General features: G+C 36.8%; 1 protein-coding gene across 2 annotated transcripts in view; it reads right to left on the bottom strand.

Annotated features, from left to right (window-relative positions):
• Positions 1-25,527, bottom strand: part of PNPLA8 (patatin like phospholipase domain containing 8) — a 40,798-nt gene that overhangs the window by 4,842 nt on the left and 10,429 nt on the right. For both annotated transcript variants that reach the window (XM_032304642.1, XM_032304643.1), the window contains exons 4-9: positions 21,246-21,397; positions 16,950-17,044; positions 15,260-15,431; positions 13,304-13,361; positions 11,016-11,210; positions 4,360-4,555 (exon numbers count right to left, since the gene is read on the bottom strand). In XM_032304642.1, the coding sequence (XP_032160533.1) occupies positions 4,360-4,555; positions 11,016-11,210; positions 13,304-13,361; positions 15,260-15,431; positions 16,950-17,044; positions 21,246-21,397 (868 nt within the window). The remainder of the gene's footprint in view (positions 1-4,359; positions 4,556-11,015; positions 11,211-13,303; positions 13,362-15,259; positions 15,432-16,949; positions 17,045-21,245; positions 21,398-25,527) is intronic.

Genomic DNA, 25,527 nt, shown 5'->3' on the forward strand with positions numbered 1-25,527 from the left:
CATTAATTTTTAGTATGTTAAACCAATCCTGTATTCTTGGGATGAATCCTACTTGGTTATACTCTGTTCTCCTTTTAGATTGCTGAATTCAATTTATTAATATATTTTAAGGATTTCAGCATGGGGAGACTAATAGGGAATTGGTATTTTTATGCATTTTATAATTTTTTTTTCTCCTCTGGTTCTGGTGTCAGGGTAATATTGGTCTGATAGAATGACCTGGGATGTATTTGCCCTTCTTCTATTTTCTGCAAGTTTTTATGCAGAACTGCTGTTAATCTTACCAGCTGAATTTTTCATTTCAAACAGTGTATTTTTCACCTCTAGAAGTTTGATTTGGGCCTCTTTTGTATCATTAATTTCTCTCCTTATCATATTCCAGTCTTCCTCCAGCCCAGTAAACATGCAAAGTATGTTTTTAATAGTTACTGTAATGTCTTTGCTAATTGCCTATCATCTGTTTCATAGCTAGGTCTGTTCCCACTGACTGGGTTTTCTCCTGGTGAAGGATGTCTTTTCTTGCTTCTTTGTATGCCTGGTAATTTTGTACTGGACACCAAACATTGTGAATTTTTGTTATTTTTCTGTGCTGATTGTTGTATCCCTTTTAATCTTGACTTTATTCTAACAATGGATGCTGTTAACTGGATTCAATTCCATCTATTTGAGGGCTGCTTTTAAGCAGTGTGAGAGTGGATCCTAAGCAGCCCTCACTCTGGAACTAATCTGATGCTACCACTGAGACAATACTCTTTTTGAAAACTCCTCTGCACATCTCGTGTATTGCCAGGTCCTTGTAACCTACTTGATAAAAACCTGAGCTACTTTGGCTCCTGGGTGAGCTCCAAGAGGAGTTGTGCCTAATTCTTCCTGGTGGTTCTTGGCCCTGCGTTGGGGAGCTTCCTCACATGCATGTACATATCAGTACTCCAGGGGACTCCCCTGCATATCTTTGGAGCACTCTCTCTGTGAAGCTGCCTCCTCTGTAGTATTTTGCCCACAAATTCCAGTTTCCTGGGCCTCCATGAACTCCAACTCTGTATCCTATCCCCGCTTTTTTGAGTCCACCCCTTCTTTGCTACCACCTAGAAACCTTTTTTTCAGGTAGCAAGCAGGGCAACTGCAGGGATTACTTCATTTATTTTCCTTCTCGCAAAGATCACGAACCCATGGCACCTCATCAAATGGCTGAAAGCCACTGTTCTGTTGTTTGCTAATGGTTTCAGGTGGGAGAGATATATGGCTTCTATTATTTTTTTAATTTATTTTTTATTTATTTTCAGGATAACAGTATTCATTATTTTTGCACCACACCCTGTGCTCCATGCAATCCGTGCCCTCTGTAATACCCACCACCTGGTACCCCAACCTCCCAACCCCCGCCCCTTCAAAACCCTCAGATTGTTTTTCAGAGCCCATAGTCTCTCATGGTTCACCTCCCCTTCCAATTTCCCTCAACTCCCTTCTCCTCTCTAACTCCCCATGTCCTCCATGCTATTTGTTATGCTCCTATTATTTTATCATGGTCAGAAGTGGCAGTCTTAACCTTCTTTTAAAATCTCTAAACCCTATTATCCTTTAAGACCTATATCAAGTCTACTTTGGTGTTTCGTTTTGAAAATTTTTGTACACTTGACAGAGAAAAAGAGGGGGAAAGCACAAGCAAGGGGAGCAGCAGGGAGCCCAACCCAGGGCTTGATCCTAGGACCCCGGGATCATGACCTGAGCTGAAGGCAGATGCTTAACCTACTGAGTCACTCAGGTGCCCCTAGTCTGTTTACAATAACCTAGTTTCATTTTCTTATTCCTCCTCTTAATTCATAATCTTAATCATCTGCAAACTCTTCACCATTTATTTAGCAACCAATAATGCATCAGATTGAGCTAAATGAAATTACAGTTTTTATGGGTCAACAACCATCAAGTATCAGCAATTGCATGTATTTCACTCAAGTTCTTCATTAAGAAGGGTGTTAAGTTATGGAAACAGCATTACTTGTTTCTTGAAAAATTTTAAATTAGCCCATCAGATGATGTGCAGCAGATAGACAAACAAGCATTTTGATACTGGCTGATTAAAGCTTTCTTTTTCTCAGCAGATTGTTTAAAATAAGAATACTGTACAGAGGGGCGCCTGGGTGGCTCAGTGGGTTAAGGCCTCTGCCTTCAGCTCAGGTCATGATCCCAGGGTCCTGGGATCGAGCCCCGCATCGGGCTCTCTGCTCAGCAGGGAGCCTGCTTCTTCCTCTCTCTCTGCCTGCCTCTCTGCCTACTTGTGATCTCTACCTGTCAAATAAATAAATAAAATCTTTAAAAAAAAAAAAAAAAGAATACTGTACAGATCTAGAAATATGCTTTTCAAAAAAACTTTTGAGATTTTATTTATTTACTTGAGAGAGAGAGAGAGCATGAGCAGGGTGAGGGGCAGAAGGAGCAGCAGACTCCCTGGCTGAGCAGGGAGCCCGATGCAGGGCTCGATCCTAGGGCTCCAGAATTGATTGGGAGCCACCCAGCTGCCCCTAGAAATATGCTTCCTGGTAACAATGGTGTTAATTCCACAGTTTAATGAAAAACAGTAAGAAATTTTCTTTTACAATTTTTTTTTTGAGAGAACGAGCTAGCATGCACAATTGGGGAAGAGGCAGACGGAGAGAGAATCTTAAAGCAGGCTCCATGTTTGGTGGGCTCGATATCACGACCCTGAGATCATGACCTGAGCTGAAATCAGAAGTCGAATGATTAACTGACTGAACCACCCAGGTGGCCCTCTTTTCCTCTTTTTGAATCACAGATGAAGCACTACTCAATTTTAACTATTCACTTGCATGTACATAAAAATATGCCACATGTATCAAGGAATCAATGTCACATCATCTTTAAGAAAACTGTTTTATGATGCCACAGGCATTTACTTCACTGCAGACATTCAGAAGTTTAGTATTCTAGGCTTAAATCAAATGTATTTGTGTTGTGATCTAGTAAAATAAAAATAAAATAAAAATGTGATGGAAAAATAAGAAAGAAAAAAGAGAGTATTTTGTTTTTCAGATAGTGAAAAATCCAGTATACAAGCTTCTTTTGGGTTGTCACTTACTAGATTAAAAGTCCTCAGTGGGGAGTTTAAGACTATCATGCGGACTAAAGACTAGGCTAGTAACACAAGGATATGAAAAGAATGAGATTCAGAAGCAAGGGGTTGGTAAGTGGTAACAATTCTTTTTAAGAACTGAGTAACAGATTTCACATAAGACTTAAAAATAAAGTAACAAAATAAGGAGTTCTAGACTTCAAGACCAAAACTAGAAATTGGATAAATACTCAATGACTGCGTACTATGTGCAGGCATCACAGTCAACACAGCCTGGACAGCTTCCCACCTTACATTCTTGTGGGATAGAGAGATAATAAGAAATGAAACAAGCAAATGTGTGATACACAGCCACGTGATGAGAGAAATGCTCTAAGTCAAAAAGAAAAAAAAAAAAAAAGAGGAAGAAGCAGGGTAAGAGGGTAGAATGACGTAGTGAGGGGGACAGAAAGGAATCAGGAAAGGTCTTCCTGAGAAAGTGACATCTGAGCAGAGGCCTGAATGAAAAAGCAGAGTGAATCAAGTATGAATCTGAGGGAAGAATACCTCACATGGAGTGGGCACAGCAACTGCAGAGCGCCCAAGGCAAGAGACTTCTGAACAGACTGAGGGCCACCTGGTAGCGGGGACACATATGAGGAATGGGGGAGGAGATGTATTCAAAGGCTAGGGGCCGGGGCGCCTGGGTGGCTCAGTGGGTTAAGCCGCTGCCTTCGGCTCAGGTCATGATCTCAGGGTCCTGGGATTGAGTCCCGCATCGGGCTCTCTGCTCGGCAGGGAGCCTGCTTCCTCCTCTCTCTCTCTATGCCTGCCTCTCTGCCTACTTGTGATCTCTCTCTGTCAAATAAATAAATAAAATCTTAAAAAAAAAAAAAAAAGGCTAGGGGCCTACTAAATTTCAGTGAATGAGGTTTTTGGATTTTGTTCTGCATGTGATGGGAAGCCTAGAGGCTCTGAGCAGGGCAAAGACAAGATCTGATGTATATTGTAAGTCTCCAACTTAACCTTCGTGCTAACCAGCTGTAGAAACTTCTCCAACTGTACACCTAGGCACGGGAGTACTAGCACATAGAAGGAAGTGAAGTCTTTGTTCTGGGGTCCCTTAGAAGAAATGAGTGAGGAGACATGAAAACAAAAGATTTGCTCCCCTCTGCTTCCTGAGCCCCCTAGACAGACCTAACATATTCTTTGGTAGGTAGCATCAGCATAAGCTACCAAACACTGAACTCTGGAAGTTAAAGTGCTTTAAGGTGGCAAATAGACGGACTGACCTTCTGTATCTGTGGCACTGTTGATAACATTAGACAGTTTGGTCTTCAAGCTCGTGTATGTCACAGAGTTCCTCACATCACTCTCATAACGTCCAGTGCCCAGGGACACTATGCACTCCAACGGGACGTCGGGCCAAAGACACTTACACTCATGCATTGCTAATGCCGAAGGGTTATTCAGAAGCAAACCTCCATCCTGCAAAATATAAGTCAAGAAAATATAGTGCAGAACTCTTAAAGTAAAATTCTATTTTGTAAATATGAAAGCAAAAATTGTATTTTAAACAGGATGAAATGTACTCGTAAGGAGAGCTTAACGATGTAGTAAATTGAAAAAATGATTTGAAGACAAGAAGTTCCTTTAAAGTGAATTTCTTTTATATACTATAGCTTAAAAAAAGTGTACTGTGAAAAAAAAAAGTGTACTGTGAAAGATCACTGACCTCATTAAGATCTCTTTTCCTATTATGGAAATTATTTTAACTTCTTTGATTGCTTTGGATATTCTTCTCAAAACTACTAAAATGAACAAAGTTATTTTTAAAAGATATTATCCTTGCTTAGTGGTTACTACAGATTCTATATAAAATCTAACAGAACAACTGTAGTTCTACCAAACAATTAAAACTAGCTCTTCATTCACAAGTCAAATATAACCAGATAATTCAACAAATTTAACTGCAACTTTATCAACAACACAATTTCAAAGTATCGCATTCATTATAATGCAGATATAACCCAAAGGAAGTTCATCCATTAAAAACTTAAATGGCCATCTACTCAATGGCTGGCCGAAGAGCAGGCAGTGACTACGGCTTTAGAGACTGCTATCCTTGTGCGCTGAGCTTGAAGCAGATGGACTGAGACTATATCTGCTGGAAATGATCACAGTGGAGCATGGGCTGTTTTTTAGTGTTTTCAGAGGTACCAGGCCCACTCTCCTCAGAAAACCAATAGAGGCTAAACCCATGTCATTCAAAATTCCACTGTCTTTCTGTTCCATTCAATAATGCCATTCAAATCTCTGAGCTTCCTTGCCACCGACAAGTCATCCTCAAAAACCATTCTTCTATCTACTCCCCAAGGTCACACATTAGCTCTTGTTATCAAGATACATGGAATCATACAGTATGTATTCTGAATTTGGTTTCTTTCCCCTAGAATAATGCTTCTGAGATCCATCCAGGTCATTGGACAGCCCAGTAATTCACTACTTTTTATTGCTGAGTAATATTTAATTACTTGGATGTATCAGTTTATCATTCACCAGTTGAAAGGAACTATTTTTAAATTCTGTTATCTTTAGGTATCTGTTTAAAGTCTTACATGGGCTATTTATACTATTTAACTATGTAAAATCCTACTAGGATTCCTTGAATGTAGGTAGTAATAATTATTTTCTAAAGGCTTCTAATTTAATTTTAATTTAATCCTTCCAACTTTATCTTTTGTTTTCAATTAACAGGACATTAGAATGATACCCATCACATAATAGAGGTATCATTTAATTTCTAATTCAGCAAGAGAGTTGCCACTTTTAAAGCTTTCATCTTAAAAAAATCTTTTTTAACATTTTACTTTTAAGTAATCTCTGCATCCAATGCAGGGCTCAAACCCAGAATCCCATGTTCCCCTAACTGAGCCAGCCACACACCCAAAACTCCTTGTATCTTAAATTCCATACCTGTACTCTATATAATAACATTCAGACATCCTGCTATTTTAGATGGAACACTGCTACATTATTTTATAGAAAAGCCTATCAAGAAGTATCAGCAAAGTCAAACAGGGAAGAAAAAATAAGGGCAAAAGAAGTTTACCAAGAATTGAGAATAGTAAAATCACTCCCAAGTTAAAAGGCTGTCAGGATTCCAATGGTTTTAATAGACATGGCAGTAAATTGCTGTTCCTTAAACCTGATTGTTTTCCATCAAGTATGGAAGTTAAGATTTCTGGTGCTCACTCTGGTGTGTGGAGAGGCACACTGTCCCCGGAGCTCCCTTCCACTTAGTCCACTCCTGTCCAGGCCTCTCCTATCAGTAAGTCATCAGTGTAATGGTACAGCCATGGTGTTCCCTTCATACAGGCATTCATATTCCTATCTACTTAGTGTGTATTCGGTTTTGCCAGGCCCACTGCTAGACTCTGTAGTAAAACAGACTTAAAAAGTGAACTGATTGAATAATTTGCTATTTACCTCTCAGAGTTATACACAGAATTCTGTTTTAATAGCAGTATATTACACATGTACTTAATAGCCTAAAATTTGGATACTTTTGGTTGCTTTTAATGTTTATTTAATCATTTCAAATCATAGAGTACCTACCAGAGAAAATACCTCTTGCACAGCATGAACTTCTCCTAATCCTCTCATCAACTTTTTTAAGAAGTTATGACTTCTTAAAAAATTCTTTTTTTTTTATAATGGTAAAATATACAAAACATAAAATCGGTCCTTTAAAGCATTTTTAAGGTCACAGTTCAGTGGCATTAATTACATTCAAAATGTTTTACAACCATAGCCTTTATTTCCAAAATGTTTTTATCATCCTAATCCTGTTTCCATCCTACCAAACTGTTCATTCTTTAGATCTCAACTGGTGTGAAATGTCTTTGCAAAGCCAATCCTGACAGAGTAAGCCACATCTTCTGTACTACTTCTTAACCCTATGCATATTTTCATTACTGAATTTATTTTTTCAAGATTTTATTTAAATTCAAGTTAGTTCACATATTGTATAGTATTAAGTTCAGGGGCACAATTAAGTGACTCATCAGTTCATACAACTGATGAATACAACTCAGCACCGATCACCAATGCCCTCCTTAACACCCATCACCCAGTTAGCCCATTCCCTGCCCATCTCCCCTTAATCAACCCTCAGTTTGTTCTCTATAGTTAGGAATCTCTTATGTTTTGTCTTTATCTTATTTTTCCTTCCCTCCCCCTATGTTCATCTGTTTTGTTTCTTAAATTCCATATCGAGTGAAATCATATGGTCTTTGTCTTTCTCCGATTTGTTTGACTTAGCATAATACCCTCTAATTCTATCCATGTTGTTGCAAATGGCAAGATGTCATTCTTTCTGGGGTGCCTGGGTGGCTCAGTGGGTTAGGCCTCTACTCTCAGCTCACGTCATGATCCCAGGGTCCTGGGATCCAGGCCCACATCAGGCTCTCTGCTCAGTGGGGAGTCTGCTTCCCTTCTCTGCCTGCCTCTCTGCCCAGTTGTGATCTCTTTCTCTCTCTCAAATAAAGAAATAAAATCTTTAAAAAGAAAGAAGTCATTCTTTTTGATGGCTGAGTAGTATTCCATCGTGTGTCTGTGTGTGTGTGTGTATGTGTGTGTGTGGGCACATAAACACACTACATTTTCTTTATCCATTCACCTCTTGATGGACTTCTGGGCTCTTTCTGTATTTTGGCTATTGTGGACACTGATGGTACAAATATTGGGATGAATGTGCCCCTTTGGATCATTGTTTGTATCCTTTAGATAAATACCTAGTAGTGCAACTGCTGGGTCAAAGAGTAGTTTTATTTTTTACTCCTTAAGGAGCCTCCATATTATTGAATTTATCATCTTACTATATAACTCTATATATTCTTCTAGTTTTAGCTATTTGAGGATAGGACCCAGGAAACACAAAAAATAAGCTGGCACTTATTAAAACCTTTATATTCCTCCCAGTTAACACTGCCTGGTACTGAGCAAGCAGTCACTACACTTTTGACCAGCTATACTAAAAATTAATAGTTGTGGCCTGGCAAAGGCATCATTTTCCAGGTGCTAGTCAGGTTCTTTCTACTGAAAACACTATTTACCTGGAACGTTTATATGAATTATAATTCCTCTTAAGTTAATGTTTTCTGATTTCTGGATATAACCTTTCAAAATGTAAATAAGGCCTAGGAAAAATAATAGATGAGAATCTGTCATAATAAAACCTTTAGTGCAAATTAATTTATCAGGCCCTTTCTCCAAAGGCAGAGAATGAATGATTTACTTTTGGAGGTGGAGATGAAAAAATATCAGAGAGAAGGGACACGCATATGTCCAAACTCATCAAATATGCCCAGTTTTTGGTATATCAATTATATATCAATGAAACTATTAAAAAGAGAAAGGAGGATTAATTTTGTGTAAAACATACTATTTCAAGATAAACATGATGCTTCTTGGGCAGGGGGGAAGAAATAATACCTGGAAAGCTACTCAAAAAGAATTCTTCTCACTTTACAATTTTCTAGGACATGTAATAAACCTGGTAAATACTGTAATAACGTTCTTCTCTTTATAGGCAAAAGCAAATGAGATCTACACGTCTACCTTCTCACACCTCTCAATTATGGCACTGCTTTCAATATCTGCTCAGAGTATTAGTCTAAATTTATGCTCTACATGGTTCCAAAAGAATGTGAAGTAACTCACGTTAAAACATATGTCAGACATGACAGTTAAAAAGAGATTTTAAAAATAAGTCTCAAAATAACTCAATATAATTATTCAAAGAGCTTAAGAGGATTATAATAAGTAAGTACTTATTATAGTTTTTAACTTTATTTTAGTTTTAAACTTCTTAACAATTTCTGAAGGGCTGGAAAGAAATTTCACTCGAATATTTTTTTGTTTAAGCAATCAAGATCATGCACATGTTAGAATATCCTAATCAATCTTTCACAGTGTCTTGTGAGTAGAAAAATATCCTATTTCTTCTTCATGTTTGTAAGAGAACATGCAGTAAGAAAAATATTCTTAAAAATAAGGTTTGCTTAGAATCTAGATTTCATGTGAGTATTAATTAGACGTACAAATCTTCCCGAAGTCCCTGATTTACATAAAAGTATATTCGTTTACATAAACTTTATATAGTAAATTATTTTAATCTGTAGCTCAAACCTAAACTCAGAGATTATGGTCATCAATACAAAAATGGCTAAGCATGAAAAAAAAATTATCACTAGTCTAAATTAAATGGAAAAAAAAACCACAGAATTACTTCGGTTTGTTATTACATACTGAATTAAACTATTTCTACTTAGAGAAAGAATAGAAAACAAATGAAGTTACTAGCTTCTTTTGAAGTCTGGGAGCATATGGTCTTAAAATACAGTAACTTATCATTTGAGACTTTCATTAATACTTGGCATAACTGCAATTCTGTAGCACAACAACCACCTCAAAAATATGTTACAAATCTTTAACTATTTTGAATACACTGTCTAAATTATTTCTCCATTTACATCCTGGTAGTAAGAGTAAGAATATGCAGAAATTTTTGTTAGAAACAGCAAGGTACATTTTAAAATAAAAATTTTAATTTGACCAGTAAGTCTTGAGATCTAGGTCAGAAAAACTCTACAGCTAGCACTTTCTGTCTTGAGTAGGTGGAAGAAAGAAGAGAAAGGCGAGAAGGGGAAGTGCCTTACATAACTGAACAATGACTGATCTGACAAAGTAAGAAATGGTCTGAACTAACTCCAAAGACAAAAGGAAACCTAGGTTAATCTCATGACTAAAAAGATTATGATATTACTTCTAGAAATATAGAAAAAATGGGATAGCTGCCCATAATATGTAAAAATAAGTCTAACATACAAGAAAAAATATAGGAGAAAATAAAAGTAATAGAAGTGTTTTAGCTATTACAATACTGACACATGTAAAGTATATAATTGATATGTAGTTCATATAGATCTATGTATGAGCTTTTGAATGACATCTGAAAATCCTTGCCAAAATAGTTTTCTTCTCAACATATATTTAAATACCAAACAGAGCACAAATACCTCACTGACTAGAGAGGACAGTTAAGGTTAATAGCTATACTGAATGAGACTGATTTTAAGTGGGATAGCATTATAAAAATTAAGCATGTATAAAAATGTACACTCTGAAAGTATCAGGTCAAAAGCTTCAATGACTTTTTTATCATTTACTGTAAAGTTATGAGTTAACATTTCATAATGGGAAAAACTTGACCGACAAAAACTTTATGGTAAATAAGTAAGTGTACATAACAAAAAAAGGAATAAACTGCCAGAAATAATATTCAACTTTATATATCATTTAGTCATAAACTTAGAAGCAGTATAATTATAGGTAGCATCCCAAGCCTGTCACTTAGCAGCCATGATCCTATTCTAGTTATTTAACCTTTCTCAAGACTCCAATACCTCATTTGTAAAAGTGGGAATAACTCTATCCAATTTGTAAGCAGTGATGATTAAATGAGACAATGCATACAAAGGACTGTGTAAGTGTCCAGTACAGAGCTAACTTAATGAGTGTTTACTGTGATTATTTTCATATATCATCTCCTTCAAAATATGTCTACCCCAAGTGTCAAAGGGATTGCATTCTGTTTTCAAGGGCTGTGTTTTAATTTTTATTGCATTTGGATAGCCAATCCTACTTACTATGTTTTCCATCAATAAAATCATAGTTAGATATGAATCACATTATATAAAATACAAAAATAATCTTTGCAGAGGGCTTGTTAATTTAAGAAAAACTACAAATAAAAACATTTTCTATGGGACATCTTTTGCCACATGTAAACAAGAAGAAAGTCTCGGTTGATCCCTCTGTGACATTTAATGATTGCTGATTCTTTAATCACAAACTTTCAAAAGGTAGGTCACAGTCAACTTACCTGGTGAAGATCATTTCCCAATGCATACTCTGCAAAGTAGCCTGGAGCAGCAGATGAGGCTCTAATGGCCTGCCACATTTTATACTGACAGCCTCCCAAGTAGTGCGAGTTGATTCCAGGAAAATGACCATAGTTTCTGAACACAAAAGCTTTTGGCGTTATCCCTCTGTTTACTATGGTACTTACTGCAGCTACCTAGTAAAGTAAAAAGCGAACAATACCCATTGCAGTATTTGGGATCTATAAAAAATTAAATATTGTTTAGTAGTGTGAGTGAACAATCTACAGCTACCCATCAAGATAAATGTAACATAAATAGGATGTTAAGTAAAGGGAATGAGATTTAACTAGGTATTTCTTCACAGGACAGTAGATATAAGGACTGAGACAATTCTGAGAAACAGACGGTAAGACAACAATAATAGAAGACATTACTGACTACATGATTTGAGTAGCCATTTAAAAAGACATTAGGAAGACATACATTTGCAAATCTTTATGTAATAATCAATCAATGATCAATAATCAATAATCAGTAGTAGCAATGAATACAAACTACTCAGAGAAGAATAAATATATATTTTCCTAGTATCATTTACAAATTAGTCTTTGCTTCTGCTCTTTTTGAAAACATTATGCCTTTAGTAACTGAATCTAACAACAAACAAACTCCGAGGCTTTCTTATCATAGTTAATAACTGGCTGCTGGGTAATTTTTTATTAAAATAACTAATATTGACCACCTTGGGTCTCAGACTTTATCGATGTCAGCTGAATTAATGTAAAATGTGCTATACTGGTTAATGACCTGCAACATAAACTTAAAGAAGCTGAAAGGTATGGAGGAGGCCAAAGTTACTGGGGTTCTGTGTTGAGCCCTGCCAGGGGCTTGTCAGCTTTGCTGTTTAATAAACCAAAGGAGATATCCCCAGATCCTGTGAGTGATCAGAGTGTCAACAGGCCACCATGGTAAGAGCTGGTCATACACCAAAATCCAGGGAGTCTCTCTATAAACTGGACTATAGACAGGCAGAATTAAGAATTATGTGGAAAACATGATAAACCCACTCATAACGAGTGAATTACTCTTTGAGGGGGCTAAAAGTTCCCTTACACCTAATTTATCTAGTCTTTTATTTAAAGCTGGCCACTCCCACGACTGAGAAACAAACAAGATACAGGGGAACAAACAAGCACCACAGAGTACATCCTGGGATCTTTTCCCAAGTGTGCATCTCATTAACATGGCCTCCAAGGCCCTGCTGGTCTGATTCACCTGCCACCTCAGTCCCATTTTGCACGCCGCCCTCGAATGCTCAGGCTCTGGTCTCCTGGGGCTCTCAGTTCCTGTGCCTCTCCCTGCCTCCTCCCGCACAGTCCTTCCCTCTGCCAGTACTGATCCTACTTTTTGGCCTGCACACTGAGATCTCAAACCTCCTTTCCTCAGAATAGCCTTCCCTCCTGTCCCTGTAAATATATGCTTTCAGAGAACTTTTTGTACTCCATAGCATTTATTTCAGCGAAACTATATCTCGTTTGTGTGATTACCTGATAGATGCCTACTTTGCCCTACTGTACTCTAAACTCCATGTCTGCATTTACTAAGGTCTCCAGAGTGCCTGGCACAGTGCTGACACATGGGGCTCAGAATTAATATCTAACGAATTAATTAAATTTGAACAAGCAAGAGTAAAAGAGAAGTAAAAGGAGCCGTATTTGATCTTTCAAGGTTACAGCTTATCATCCAAGAATAAATACAAGGTACTGGGGATTCTGAAGTCTGTAAATGTTATTCCTTAATCAAGTGACAAGTATTAATTAAGGAACACAGAACTCAAGCAGTACTCTTGTTTACTGTGTTTCAAACAAAATAAATAAAAAGAGAAGCCATATAAGACAAATTCTAGTGGCATTAACATTTTTAAAATTGGGATTCCTTTTATGTTAATCTAATATATTCACAGGCACATAAAATTTCTTTTAAAAATGTCTGGGGGAAGAAAAGCTGTAGTTTTTCTTGTGTCACTGGATTTGATTAACCTTATGATAAAATAATTCTTCCTTGGTTTTAGTCCTAGTCTTTCATGTTCTTAAACTTTAGTTATATTTTTACTGGATTTAGGAAGAGGTCAAATGACCACATCTTACATCTTCATAAAATAGGCCAAAAAGTAAGGAATCAATAAAATCTATTAAAAGAGGTTCCTAAGAAATGTATTTCCTAGAGTAAGTGCTTTCACCTGACCTTCAATTCCAAGTTAGGATTATATTTAAGACTCCAAACTTACCTTAGGACACGTAGGATTTCTTGCTGTTTCAATCATTAATGAGGATCCCATTCTATCCCTTTATTAAAGGAGGAAAATTAAAGTACATCAAAATGACTGTCTCCTAACATTGGGGAAAATACAATATTCAAATACTGTTTGCTCAGGATTTTGTTCAAAGTACTATGAATGACAAAAAAGAAATATAAAAATCTCCTCCAGGTGCCTGATAGTACAATTGATGCACATAAAGCAATAGAGAGTTGAGGTGCAGCTTGAGAAGGACACCAAAAGATGACAAGGCAACACATTCAACCCTATCTGAGGAGTAAAGAAAGGCACTGAGGCAGAATACACCACTGTTTTCAGGGTCCTCCCGAGGGATAAAGGAGCTGTGTTGAGATAAAACTACAGAAGTATGTAGACTAGTAACAGAGTAATAAAAAAACCACATCAGGACATTTAGACTTTAAACTTGCTCTAGCAACACAGAGCCAATTGTCACTCCTACAAAATGCTTTTTAAATCATCGCGCTGGGCTCTGAATTAACTGCAACATTACAGATCTCGTCCTTGGGCCGCAATTTCCACAATTCCATTATAAGGGAGTTTTGTTCCAGAGCAGATTTTTTTCCTGACTTAAAAGTATGTGTCTTGGGGCGCCTGGGTGGCTCAGTGGGTTAAGCCACTGCCTTCGGCTCAGGTCATGATCTCAGGGTCCTGGGATCGAGTCCCGCATCGGGCTCTCTGCTCAGCAGGGAGCCTGCTTCCCTCTCTCTCTCTCTCTGCCTGCCTCTCCGTCTACTTGTGATTTCTCTCTGTCAAATAAATAAATAAAATCTTTAAAAAAAAAAAAAAAAAAAAAAAGTATGTGTCTTTGGGTGCCTGCGTGGCTCAGTGGGTTAAGCCTCTGCCTTCGGCTCAGGTCATGATCTCAGGGTCCTGGGATCGAGTGCCACATCAGGCTCTCTGCTCAGAGGGGAGCCTGCTTTCTCCTCTCTCTCTCTCTCTCTCTCTGTCTGTTTCTCTGCCTACTTGTGATCTCTGTCAAATAAATAAAATCTTTAAAAAAATGTGTATTTTCCCCTATACTGGATATAAGGACTATGTTTTTTTTTTTACCAACTTGCCTCAATAAGAAATATGTTTCCAGTGACTTTCTGTCAAACAATATTCATGATTCTCAAATAGAGTATTAGTGAATTTCACATACCAGTAGTATGTACAAATTAGGCAATGATCTACCCTTTATTGTATTTCATAAATATCAATGTAAAATACTTTCTAAATCTTTAAAAAAGGTATGTATGAAAATGTCTAGAAAAAGACTAGAAGAATATACGATTGCAAAGTCTACAGCTCTGAATAAGACTGTGGGTAATTTTAAAGGTTTCGATATGTATTTTTGGAAAGTGAGTATTCACAGTACTCTGGAAACAATGTTTAAAAATCATTAACGTTTTGGGGCACCTGGGTGGCTCAGTGGGTTAAGCCGCTGCCTTTGGCTCAGGTCATGATCTCAGGGTCCTGGGATCGAGTCCCGCATCGGGCTCTCTGCTCAGCAGGGAGCCTGCTTCCTCCTCTCTCTCTCTCTGCCTGCCTCTCTGCCTACTTGTAATCTCTCTCTGTCAAATAAATAAAATCTTAAAAAAAAAAAATCATTAACGTTTTAGAAGAATATCTATTAATGACCTGAAAGAGACTAATACATTAAGTAAAAACAACAGGTACCTGTCTATGTATAATACGGTCTCAATTTTTTAAAAAGGCAATTGCAATTTCTACATGCAAATCTCACACATGAACTTAAAAAAAAAATGATGACTGGAATTATACACCAAAATATTAACAATGGTCAACTCTAATTACTGGGATCAATAATTTAATATTATTTCTAATTTTTTGTCATTTTTCAAATAATATGCATATATTATTTATAGAATCAGACATTAAAAAAAAAAACAACTAGTAACTTACTTAAGAATATTTTCCCATGTTTGACTGTCATAAAAAGCATGGCTCCAGCTCATTTTGACTGTTCCAACAATGACATTTTGTGAAAACACATCAGATCCTAATTTTCGGTAAAGTTCCTCACATTCATCCAAAGGCATATGAAACAATCCCAACATGAATGCTAATATAGCACCTGAAAGAAGGAATGCTTGTTTTTACCAGTGTCGACATTAGAGTATTTATAAGACTTTCCGAGTCACAGACCTGGTTAAAATTCTAGCTCTTGATCTGTGCCACCTGGGGGCCAACTATGTTACCTCTAAAAGCCCAATTTTTTCATCTCTAAAATAAAGATAATAACTAAAATTTATAATGTTCTTATACAGGGAACACACATGGCCTCAATAAGAACTAAATAAATGTTAACCAATGATGATCAGGATTAATTTTTAAGATACAGGATTTTTTTTTTTTACATCAAACTAAGTAACACATAGTTTAGATACCATGGTCAGTGACGTTATTTCTAACATTAATAAATTCCTTAGTTTTAGTCACAGAATACAGTATATTTGACAACTTACCAATTCACTAAAATAACTACTCCTTTGAGTTGGTCTGCGGAACTAAAATAATTAAAGAAATTTGGTCTCTGGGACAGCCTTTTAAATAGCTGATTTCATGTCCTGGCTACACTTGGTAGGACACACTGCCACCTAGTGTACCTTAATGGTCTAACCCTGAACTAAGGAGAAATGTAGGGGAGAAAGCTTTGCCGATGGGGGGAGTGGGGCAAAGATCTATACAGCATCAGGGCTTACTCCGAGATTTCCCACAAAGGAAAAACAGGAACTCATTATTGTAATGTATTTTAAATATTGTATGTATTTTATTATACTTAGTCTTATTCTAGTAAAAGAAAACAGCTTAGGTTTTAAGATAAATTGAATGGCATTACTAATTTATAATAGAAATTACTTTTTTCAATTTGCAGAAAATCCCTAATTAACACAAGAAATAGCTTGCCAAAAAACTAACTGCCTTTTAAGTAGAGCTACTATAAAGATAAGCAGACGGGGTGCCTGGGTGGTACAGTTATTAAGTGTCTGCCTTTGGCTTGGGTCATGATCCCACCATCCTGGGATCGAGTTCCGCAGCGGGCTCCCTGCTCAATGGGAAGCCTGCTTCTCTTTCTCCCATTCCCACTGCTTGTGTTCTCTGTCAAATAAATAAATAAAATCTTCAAAAAAATTATGTTAAACACCCAGATTCTCACATTTACCGATTTAAATTCTGGCTTTAAAAAATTAAGTAAGAAATAATATAAGAAGCAATTTCCTGGGCACCTGGGTGGCTCAGAATATTAAGCTTCCAATTCCTGGCGAGGTTCAGGTCCTGAACTCAGGGTCAAAAGGGTGAAGCCTTGCCTCAGGCTCCACGCTGAGCAGGAAGCCTGCTTAAGATTGTCCCTCTGTCCCTCACCCCTACTTGCACAAGCCCCGAGCTCTCTCACAAAAACAAAACAAAACAGAACAACAAACAAACACCACCTCTGAATGGTAACTTATTACTACAAACATTTTATAAAATTCATTAGGCCAATCAAAGGATTATTCTTCAACAAAACATAAAATACCCATTACTTCAGAGAATGACCATCATTTTAAATGTACACGGCAGGGACACAGGGCTTCTGTTTAACAATAATTACCTGTGCTCACACCACAGATGTAATCAAAGAGCTGATGAACTGGCTTCTGAGTAAGTTCAACCAATTTTCGCAGTGTCTGAAGGGCAACCACACCCCTACAGAAAAAAAGGAAAAATGAAAATTCCCATTTCAAGGAAATTAAGTCTTGAATAAAACACACCCACAAGTTGCTTTTCTAGCTTATATGCTAACAGGGAAACTGATAATATAAATTAATGTCAGTAAAAATGGCCTGTTTTTAAGATCACTTTCAAAACTCCAGTAGCTAAATAATGGAATAAAACCTGTGTCACAACAGCAAATTTTAATTTATACTAGTATCTCTCTGAACATGACTGTAAAGATGAGAACATAAGATATTCTTTTAAACACCCCAGACTGTGGAAAATGCTTAAAACCTGCACTCACCAGTTCTGGAACACTGTGTATTAGTTTCTTCTCTCTGCAGTGTAAGTTGGCTGCCTATGCTTCTAAACATTTTTGTTTTCTGCATTTCACTAGTCATACTTCCAACTTTCAAGCTTTTAATTATTCATCTTTTAAAACTTTCAACAACTTCAAGACAATGCCCCGCCATTAGTATTACTTTATGCAGCTGACTTTGCTCACTTTTGGATCCTAGCCAAAGGCAGAAAAGAGCTTAATGATGAATGTGGAAAATGAAGAGAGGCCAGGAGGTATATGCCAATTCAGGATGTGTGTGACGTGTGGACAATTCTTAATGCTAGGAGAATATACAGAAACAATGAAATGGTCTAAACCCAATACAAGATGTGGGGCAGAAGGGTCCTGGCTACAGTTAGGCATCACCAAATACAACCTAGAGTGTCAAAGTGTGCTTTGATACTGCTAAAAGGAAATCACCAGAAAATACTCTAATACTAAAGTAGGAAATCAAAAACACTGATTTTTTTTTTTTTTAAGAAGTAATGTGGCTTTGAAGAGAGGTAGTAAAAGATGATGAGATGGACTATCAAAGAGATACACTATGAAATCAAAGTGAGACATGAAGAATTAAAGATAATGCCAGATAAATATACTTAACAATGTGACCTCCATTATCTTATAAGAAATAAAACATGCACATACATACTCATGCAAGAAAAAAAAAATCTGAAGAATTAAGTAAAAATATTAAAAATCTGGTAAATGTGAGCTATAATTTTTTGGTTTGCTTTTCTTTATATTTCTTTTTTTTCTCCTCCAAGTTTTACTTGTATAATCAGGTAGAAAACTATTTTAAAATGCTGTATTTACAAATCAATTCACATCATATTTAGAAATAAATACACTTGCCAGATTGATTCTCTCTGCCTAACTGTACGGGGCTTTCATACACAAAAGCAATAGAAGTGGGGCGCCTGGGTGGCTCAGTGGGTTAGGCCTTGGCCTTTGGCTCAGGTCATGATCTCAGGGTCCTGGGATCGAGCCCCGCATCGGGCTCTCTGCTCAGAAAGGAGCCTGCTTCCCCCTTTCTCTTTGCCTGCCTCTCTGCCTACTTGTGATCTCTGTCTGTCAAATAAATAAATAAAATTTTTTAAAATAAAAAAAGTTAAAAAAACAAAAAGCAATAAAAGGTATGGGTTCTTTTTCTCTCAAGCCCTTGTACCTTACTCCTCTCAGCACAAGCTTAACCATCCTGGCTGCATTCTCAAGTTCCCCTCAAGCAAGATTTCTCAGCTTAGCAAGAGGGACATTTAGGGCTGGAAAACTCTTTGCTGTAGGGCCATCCTGTGCACTGTAGGGTTTCAGCATTAATTACCCTCTTCTCACTAAACACAAAGTGGCAGTCCCCCAGCTCCAACAACCAAGAATGCCTCCAGACACTGAACTACGTCCTCTAGATAGCAAAATCGCCTCCAATGGAGAACTGCTAATCTACACTTCCCTTCATCCTAACTCACCTTTGTATCTACCCAAATGTCTTCACTCCAATTTCCTCCTCGGATGACTAACAAAACTCCTATTCTCTAAAATCAAATATTTACTGGTCCCAAAGCTCTTTTCAACATATTCGTCACTCTAAACAGATACCTGAATGTTCCTGACTGTTCTGAATTCAGAATTCTACTCAAAAAGAAGTCACAGTCACAGGTGGTTGCCAAAAGGGGTGGGTGGGGTTGACAAAATGGGTGAAGAGATCAGAAGGTACAAACATCCAGTTATACAATAAATAATACAATAAATGCATCCAGGGTATATAAGGTACAACATGCTAACATAGTTAATAATACTGTACTGCATACTTGAAAGTTACTAAAAGAGTTAATCTCAAATGTTCTCAACTCCAGAAAAAAAGTTATTAACTCTGTGTGGTGATGGATGTTAACTAGACTTATTGTGATCATTCTACAAAATAAACAGGTATCAAATCATTGTGTTGTATACCTGAAACTAATACACCAAGTCGGTATCTCAGTACTTTTTTAAAATAAAAAAAAAGTCATAATCATGATCATGCTCTAAAATAATCATGATCATTCTCTAAAATAGCACTTACTCTTTGCCACTTCGCTATTTTTCTTCATAGCACCCCTTACTATTCAATAATACATTTTTGCTTTTCTATTTGTTCTCTTTCCTCCTCTGGAATGCTAGTACCATGAAGACTTAGATTTTGTCTGTTTTGCTTACTGATTCCTGGATCCAAATCAGTGTTAAGAACAGTTGACTCAATGAATGATACCAACTTTTCCATCTGTCCCCATCTTAATGGCAGAGAGGACTGGCTTCTTCCTGCTCCTCAGTGAAATTCCTTACTCACTGAACTTCCACCCTCTTTACTTCCCATCACTGTTAACCAGTTCTATCAACTAGAATGGTTCTAACCCATTACCACTTCATCTATCGTATGAATGATGTTCACATTCTTCAGTTATTTCACTTCTGTAAGAAACATCCAGAAATTATTCTGAAACTTTTCTTTTCTCAATCAACTCAATCTTCATTTGCCGAATTAGCACTTCTATACTGCTATGTGAAGCCTTCTATTCAGCATGTTCAAAAACAGAACTGTCTTTCTCAATACCAATCACCTCCTCCCACTTCCCTGCAGTTCTGCCTCAGGCATCCATGGGGTCTCCATTTAGGAGTGCTCTCATCTCCTCCTATATTCAATTCCCCTTTTCTTCAAAGTTTTCTTGCATATTTTTCCTCCCTCCTGCTTCCCACGGCTACCATCTGAAGGTATTTTTTTTATTGTCCTCCACCTAGATGGTTAAATAGCTTTTCCCCTCATCACTCACACTGCTACTGACGCTGGTGTCAAAATGAAAAGAATCTGGCTGACATACAGGAGCTCAGAATTTAACAAAACAATAAGCGTAGTACTTGGACATACAAGATAGTAACTGGAAAAGCAGGTGTATCAGAGAATGTAATCAGAGAGATAAAGTAATCAAAGAACAACAGGCAGGGCATGTACTATCAATTTCAGAGATGAGAGCAGAGATGGCAGGAAACCTGAATCCAAGCTAGAATATCTGGTGTTGGGGGTGGGGAGGCTAACACCAAAGGATCTAACCAACAAGCAGTAAGAGGAACTCAACAAGCAAGAATGGAGTCCGATGGTGAAATTCCCTCCTTCTGAGCTAAGAATGCACTAAATATCTCTAGTGTGACACCAGACTGGCATCTGCAGCTGAGGACGTGGGGACTCACTGATGGTGAGTGGGGGACATGGGGACTTATTGATATAGACTCCTTTTTTAGCAATCTCTTTATTAAGTGACCAGCTGACTGATAAATACCAGTTAAGATAAATAATTAAAGAAAGCTAATGTTACAAAACATTGCCAAGATTTTCTAAGTCATGGTTGATATACTGTCCTAAACTAACAAGAAGGTCTGAAGAGACCAAACTGAAATAAATACTAGGTCAAATTAAAATAAAAGCAAATTCAGGTATATGCTGAAGAAGCCCTTGGGGCACCCGTGTGGCTCAGCTGGTTAAGCAGCTGACTCTATTTTGCCTCAGGTCATGATCTCAGGGTCCTGGGAACAAGCCCCCATATCTGGCTCCATACCGAGCATGGCTTCTGCTTTAGATTCTCTCCCTCCTCTTCCCTCAGTGCCCCTCCCCCGACTCATGCTCACTCTAAATGAAATTTAAAAAAAAAAAAAAAAAGAAGCTCTCAAATGGATAAAGTAATAAATTAAGAAGAACTATTTCATGTTTTATTTCAAACATCTGGTTTTACACTGATATAGCTACTATACTTACACAGAATCAGTTATAAAAAAATTTCTGGCTGAACTGGATCTATAGGATTTAAAAAATCATTTTTCTAGCTTTACCTTGTTCCTCCACCATCAATTGTAAGAATTCGGATTCCTCTTCCTTTCACAGGATCCACATAGCCAATTAAGGCCAAAATTTCTCTAACTGCAGCCTGAAGAGTTTCATCCTTAATTTGTCTCAATCTTAATAAATATGGAATAATTTTTTCCTGTATTGAGAAAAAAGTATTTTATTGCTTTTGTCAAATAAAGAGTGAAACTGTATGATTTTTAACCAACATATGTACACCACATATAATCACAGTGCCAGGGTTTATTACTTTCTTAATAATCTTTTTAACATATTAATGTCAATTAATATTTAAAATATATTTCTTCTAATATCTAGGTTAATAATTAACCTCAGTACAAATATTTTTTTAGAAGATACAATGCTTAAGAATTGGAAAATATATAGTCTGTTTAACAGAAACTTATGAAGTATTTACTATTACAACAAAAGATTAACATTATAAATTGTATAAACTATTTTCTCCAAATCCTACAGATAAACTTCTTCATAGTAATTACTGGAAATTAAACTTGTTATTAAAAAAAAAAAAAACCATCTTGTGAATATAGGATGTAAGGGTAGCTCATAGTGAAATATAAACAAATGTCAATACCTATAACTAAGGCAGAAGGCAAAAGCTGACCATTACAATAAATAATCCAAATTCATTACATTTAAGTAATTTGTTTAAACAAAACTAGGACTCTGATATTCTACGTGTTTAATTTCATATTGGTGACCAGAGGCAAGAGCTTAACTTCTAGGGTTCTACACTGAGTTTATCAGAGATTCTCTAGGTTCTGTGCACGAAAGCACCTTATCCGGTCAGAAGGCCAGGCTTAAGGGAATCTGAGACTAGCAACTGAACTTGTGCTATGTAATCTTCCTTCAATAAATTAAAAAAATAATCCAAATGTATCACTCATTTTGTTTCTTTTTTTTGATAAATCAATGTGAAGTAATATTGTTCTAAATTCTTTTTCAGTTGCTTTTTTGCCCTGGCTAATGTTGAGCTTCAAGGTCCTACAAGAAGAGTCTGAACAACGGTGGGCATGGGAATATAAATTTCCACTTCTGGTTAGAACAGTCTCTTTCCAAGAACTAGAAAACTTTGATAAAAGACAAAAGAAGTTCCATCTGTTCAAAAGCATCAGAGGGCTCCTGAAGCAATGAGAACAGAAGGGGTAAGAATCTGGAGAGAGAAGTGCTAAGAAGTGAGCTCAGGACGCCTGGGTGGCTCAGTCAGTTAAGTGTCTGCCTTTGGCACAGGTCAAGACCCCACGGTCCTGGGATCAAGCCCCATCTCAGGCCCCCTACTCAGTAGAGAGTCTGCTTCTTCCTCCTGCTGGTGGGCACATGCGCGTGCAGAACTCTCTTTTTCCAATAAATAAATAAAAGATGAATTCTTTTAAAAAAGAAGTGATCTCATAAACTATAGCTTGTCTTCCCTTGAGGCTTTTGCTTATTTGGGGAAGAAACAGAAGACTGAAAAACTGGGACTGGTTCAGACAGAGGGCCAGCAGAGTTAAAAGGTAACTCCAAGAGTGGGAAAATACATTTACAAAAAATACACAGTTATTGTATATTACTATTATATATAATATGTAATATATGCCATATATAAAAAACTTTTATAGTATGTAAAGAAATTCTTCAAGTCAGTAAGAAAAAGCTGGTCAACCCCAAAGGAAAAATGCGTAAGATGTGGAAAAGGGACTTCACATAAGGTAAGCACAAAAATGGCCAATAAGCACTGGAAAAGATGCTAAACCTCACAGTTACCAGAGAAATGCAAACTAAAGCCACAATTCAGTATCACTAAACATCCAACACAATGGCTAAAATAAAAACAATAAAGTGTTGGAGAAGAAGTAGAACCACCAGAAGCAAAATTGTTGGTACAATTTTGGCAGAAGTATAAACTGGTATAAACACTTTGCAAAACTATTTGGCAGAATCTACTAGAGATGAAAATAGGCATACTTCATAACCAAGACCACTACTCTTGGATATACACTCCCAAAGAAATAAAGACCTGTGTTTCCCAAAAGATACATCCCAGAAGCACTATTCCAGACTCCCAGACTGGAAGCTATCCCAATGTCCATCAGCAGTAAAATGGATACATGGTCCTATATTTATACCACAGAATCCATCACAATGTGAATGTTTCATAAACATACTCCACCTTGAAGGTTCTCACAAATAATGTCAAGTGAAAAAAACAGATATAAAAGAGCACAAGCTGTACCACTCTATTTATAGAACGTGCAGAGAAAGGCACAACTAACCTAGAGTGCTAAAGATCAGGTAATGGTCAATCTTTTTGGAGACAGTGATTGGAATGGGGCATAAAGAGATGAGGATTATACAGATGTTTTCAATTTTTGAAAATTCATGGAGCTATATGCTTACATACACTTTTCTGCCCATGGCACTTTTGTAAGATGTTAAAGTTATATGAATGAACTTGGGGCCCCTACCAAGCAAGGCTGAGATGAATTCAGCTTTCAACAAAGGAGAGAAGGGAGGAAAAAAATTATCAAAATACATTTTGTGAAAACCTAGAGAGTCCATAATGATAGTTTTAAGAAATGCCAAAAATTTCCTGTCACCAATGGGGCAGCTTTAAAGCATCTCTTTACTTTGAAAATTGGTGACTAAGTAGAAGGAAACTAAGCATTTTTCTTGCTTATCCTTTAAAACTGCTCTTTGAGAGTAACCAAATAGCTCTAGCTAGTAAAGGAAAGCTCTACTTTTACAGATGAATGTCAATTACAATGCAGAAGGAGTGGCAGAATTAGAAATTTATCATTTTGCAACCCTAATGAAATGACTAGTTCTGGATTAGGTTAATGGCTGATGAGATTATGATTCTAGCCTAAATGTCCAATGAGAAGATCAGATTGTCATCTCCCTAATCCAGTGGTCAACACTGGTTCTCCAACCAGTTATACGTGTTCTGGTATGATGGAAGATGAGACACATGGCAACATATACAATATGCTCTAACAAAAAGGTTAACTTAACCAAGTCTTTATGTTTATATTCCAGTATTCAGCAAATACAAAGAAACAAGGAATACATCAAATAACACCAATGAGGAGGAAGCCCCATAAAAATTCACAAAGTAATCCTTGAGGAGAACACAAGCAGCAACCTCTTCGACCTCAGGAGCAGCAACATCTTCCTAGGAACATCGCCAAAGGCAAGGGAAGCAAGGGCAAAAATGAATTATTGGGATTTCGTCAAGATCAAAAGCTTTTGCACAGCAAAGGAAACAGTTAACAAAACCAAAAGACAACTGACAGAACTGGAGAAGATATTTGCAAACGACATATCAGATAAAGGGCTAGTTTCCAAAATCTATAAAGAATTTAGCAAACTCAACACCCAAAGAAAAAATAATCCAATCAAGAAATGGGCAGAGGACATGAACAGACATTTTTGCAAAGAGGACATCCAGATGGCCAACAGACACAGGCACACGAAGGCAGTACTTGGGCAGGATAAATAACTCATGAGCAGAAAAAACCCGTGGCACTTTCTGCTGAAATACTCTCACTCCGCTAGAGTGAGATCATGGAGGACACGTATGGAAACATACAAGAACAAGATCAAAGTAGCCACCTCACAGAGGGTCACTGTCCTGAAGAGTCACCCAATGCCCAGGTGACTTTGCACACGGGACAAATAAGCCTCTGTTATGTTAAGTCACTGAGGTTTTGATATTGTTTATTAGAGTTTAACTCGGCTTAATCTAATACAAACAGACACTAATACATTTACAGTGATAATCTCTGGGTAACAGAAATAAATATGTTATTCTTATTTTCTTATTTTTGTTTTTATTTAAAAAAAATTTTTTACAAAGTTTATGCCGCCCCTTTCTTAAATAATAAAGTTACTTTTTTATTAAAAAAATAATGAAAGGAGAATAATAATAAATAATAAAATAATAAATAATAAAAAGTTAAATAAAAATAAAAATAAAAAATAAAAAATAAATAAATAAATAAAGTTACTTTTTTATTAAAAAAATAATGAAAGGAGAATGCCTTCACCAACAATGAAGAAACCAAAAAGGGCAACTTCCTAGATGTGGCAGCCATGAATGCAGCACATTAAATACACACACACACACACACACACACACACACACACAGAAACTAATCTACCAAAGACAATTCGCTCTCATTTGGCCACCATAAATATGATATACAAAAAAGTAAAATTAATATAAATGTTTTAAAAAACAATTCTAGCATTTTTCAAAAGCTCAGTTCT

This window comes from Mustela erminea, chromosome 11 (genome assembly GCF_009829155.1).
Source record: "Mustela erminea isolate mMusErm1 chromosome 11, mMusErm1.Pri, whole genome shotgun sequence".
In the NCBI taxonomy this organism is placed as follows: Eukaryota; Metazoa; Chordata; class Mammalia; order Carnivora; family Mustelidae; genus Mustela; species Mustela erminea.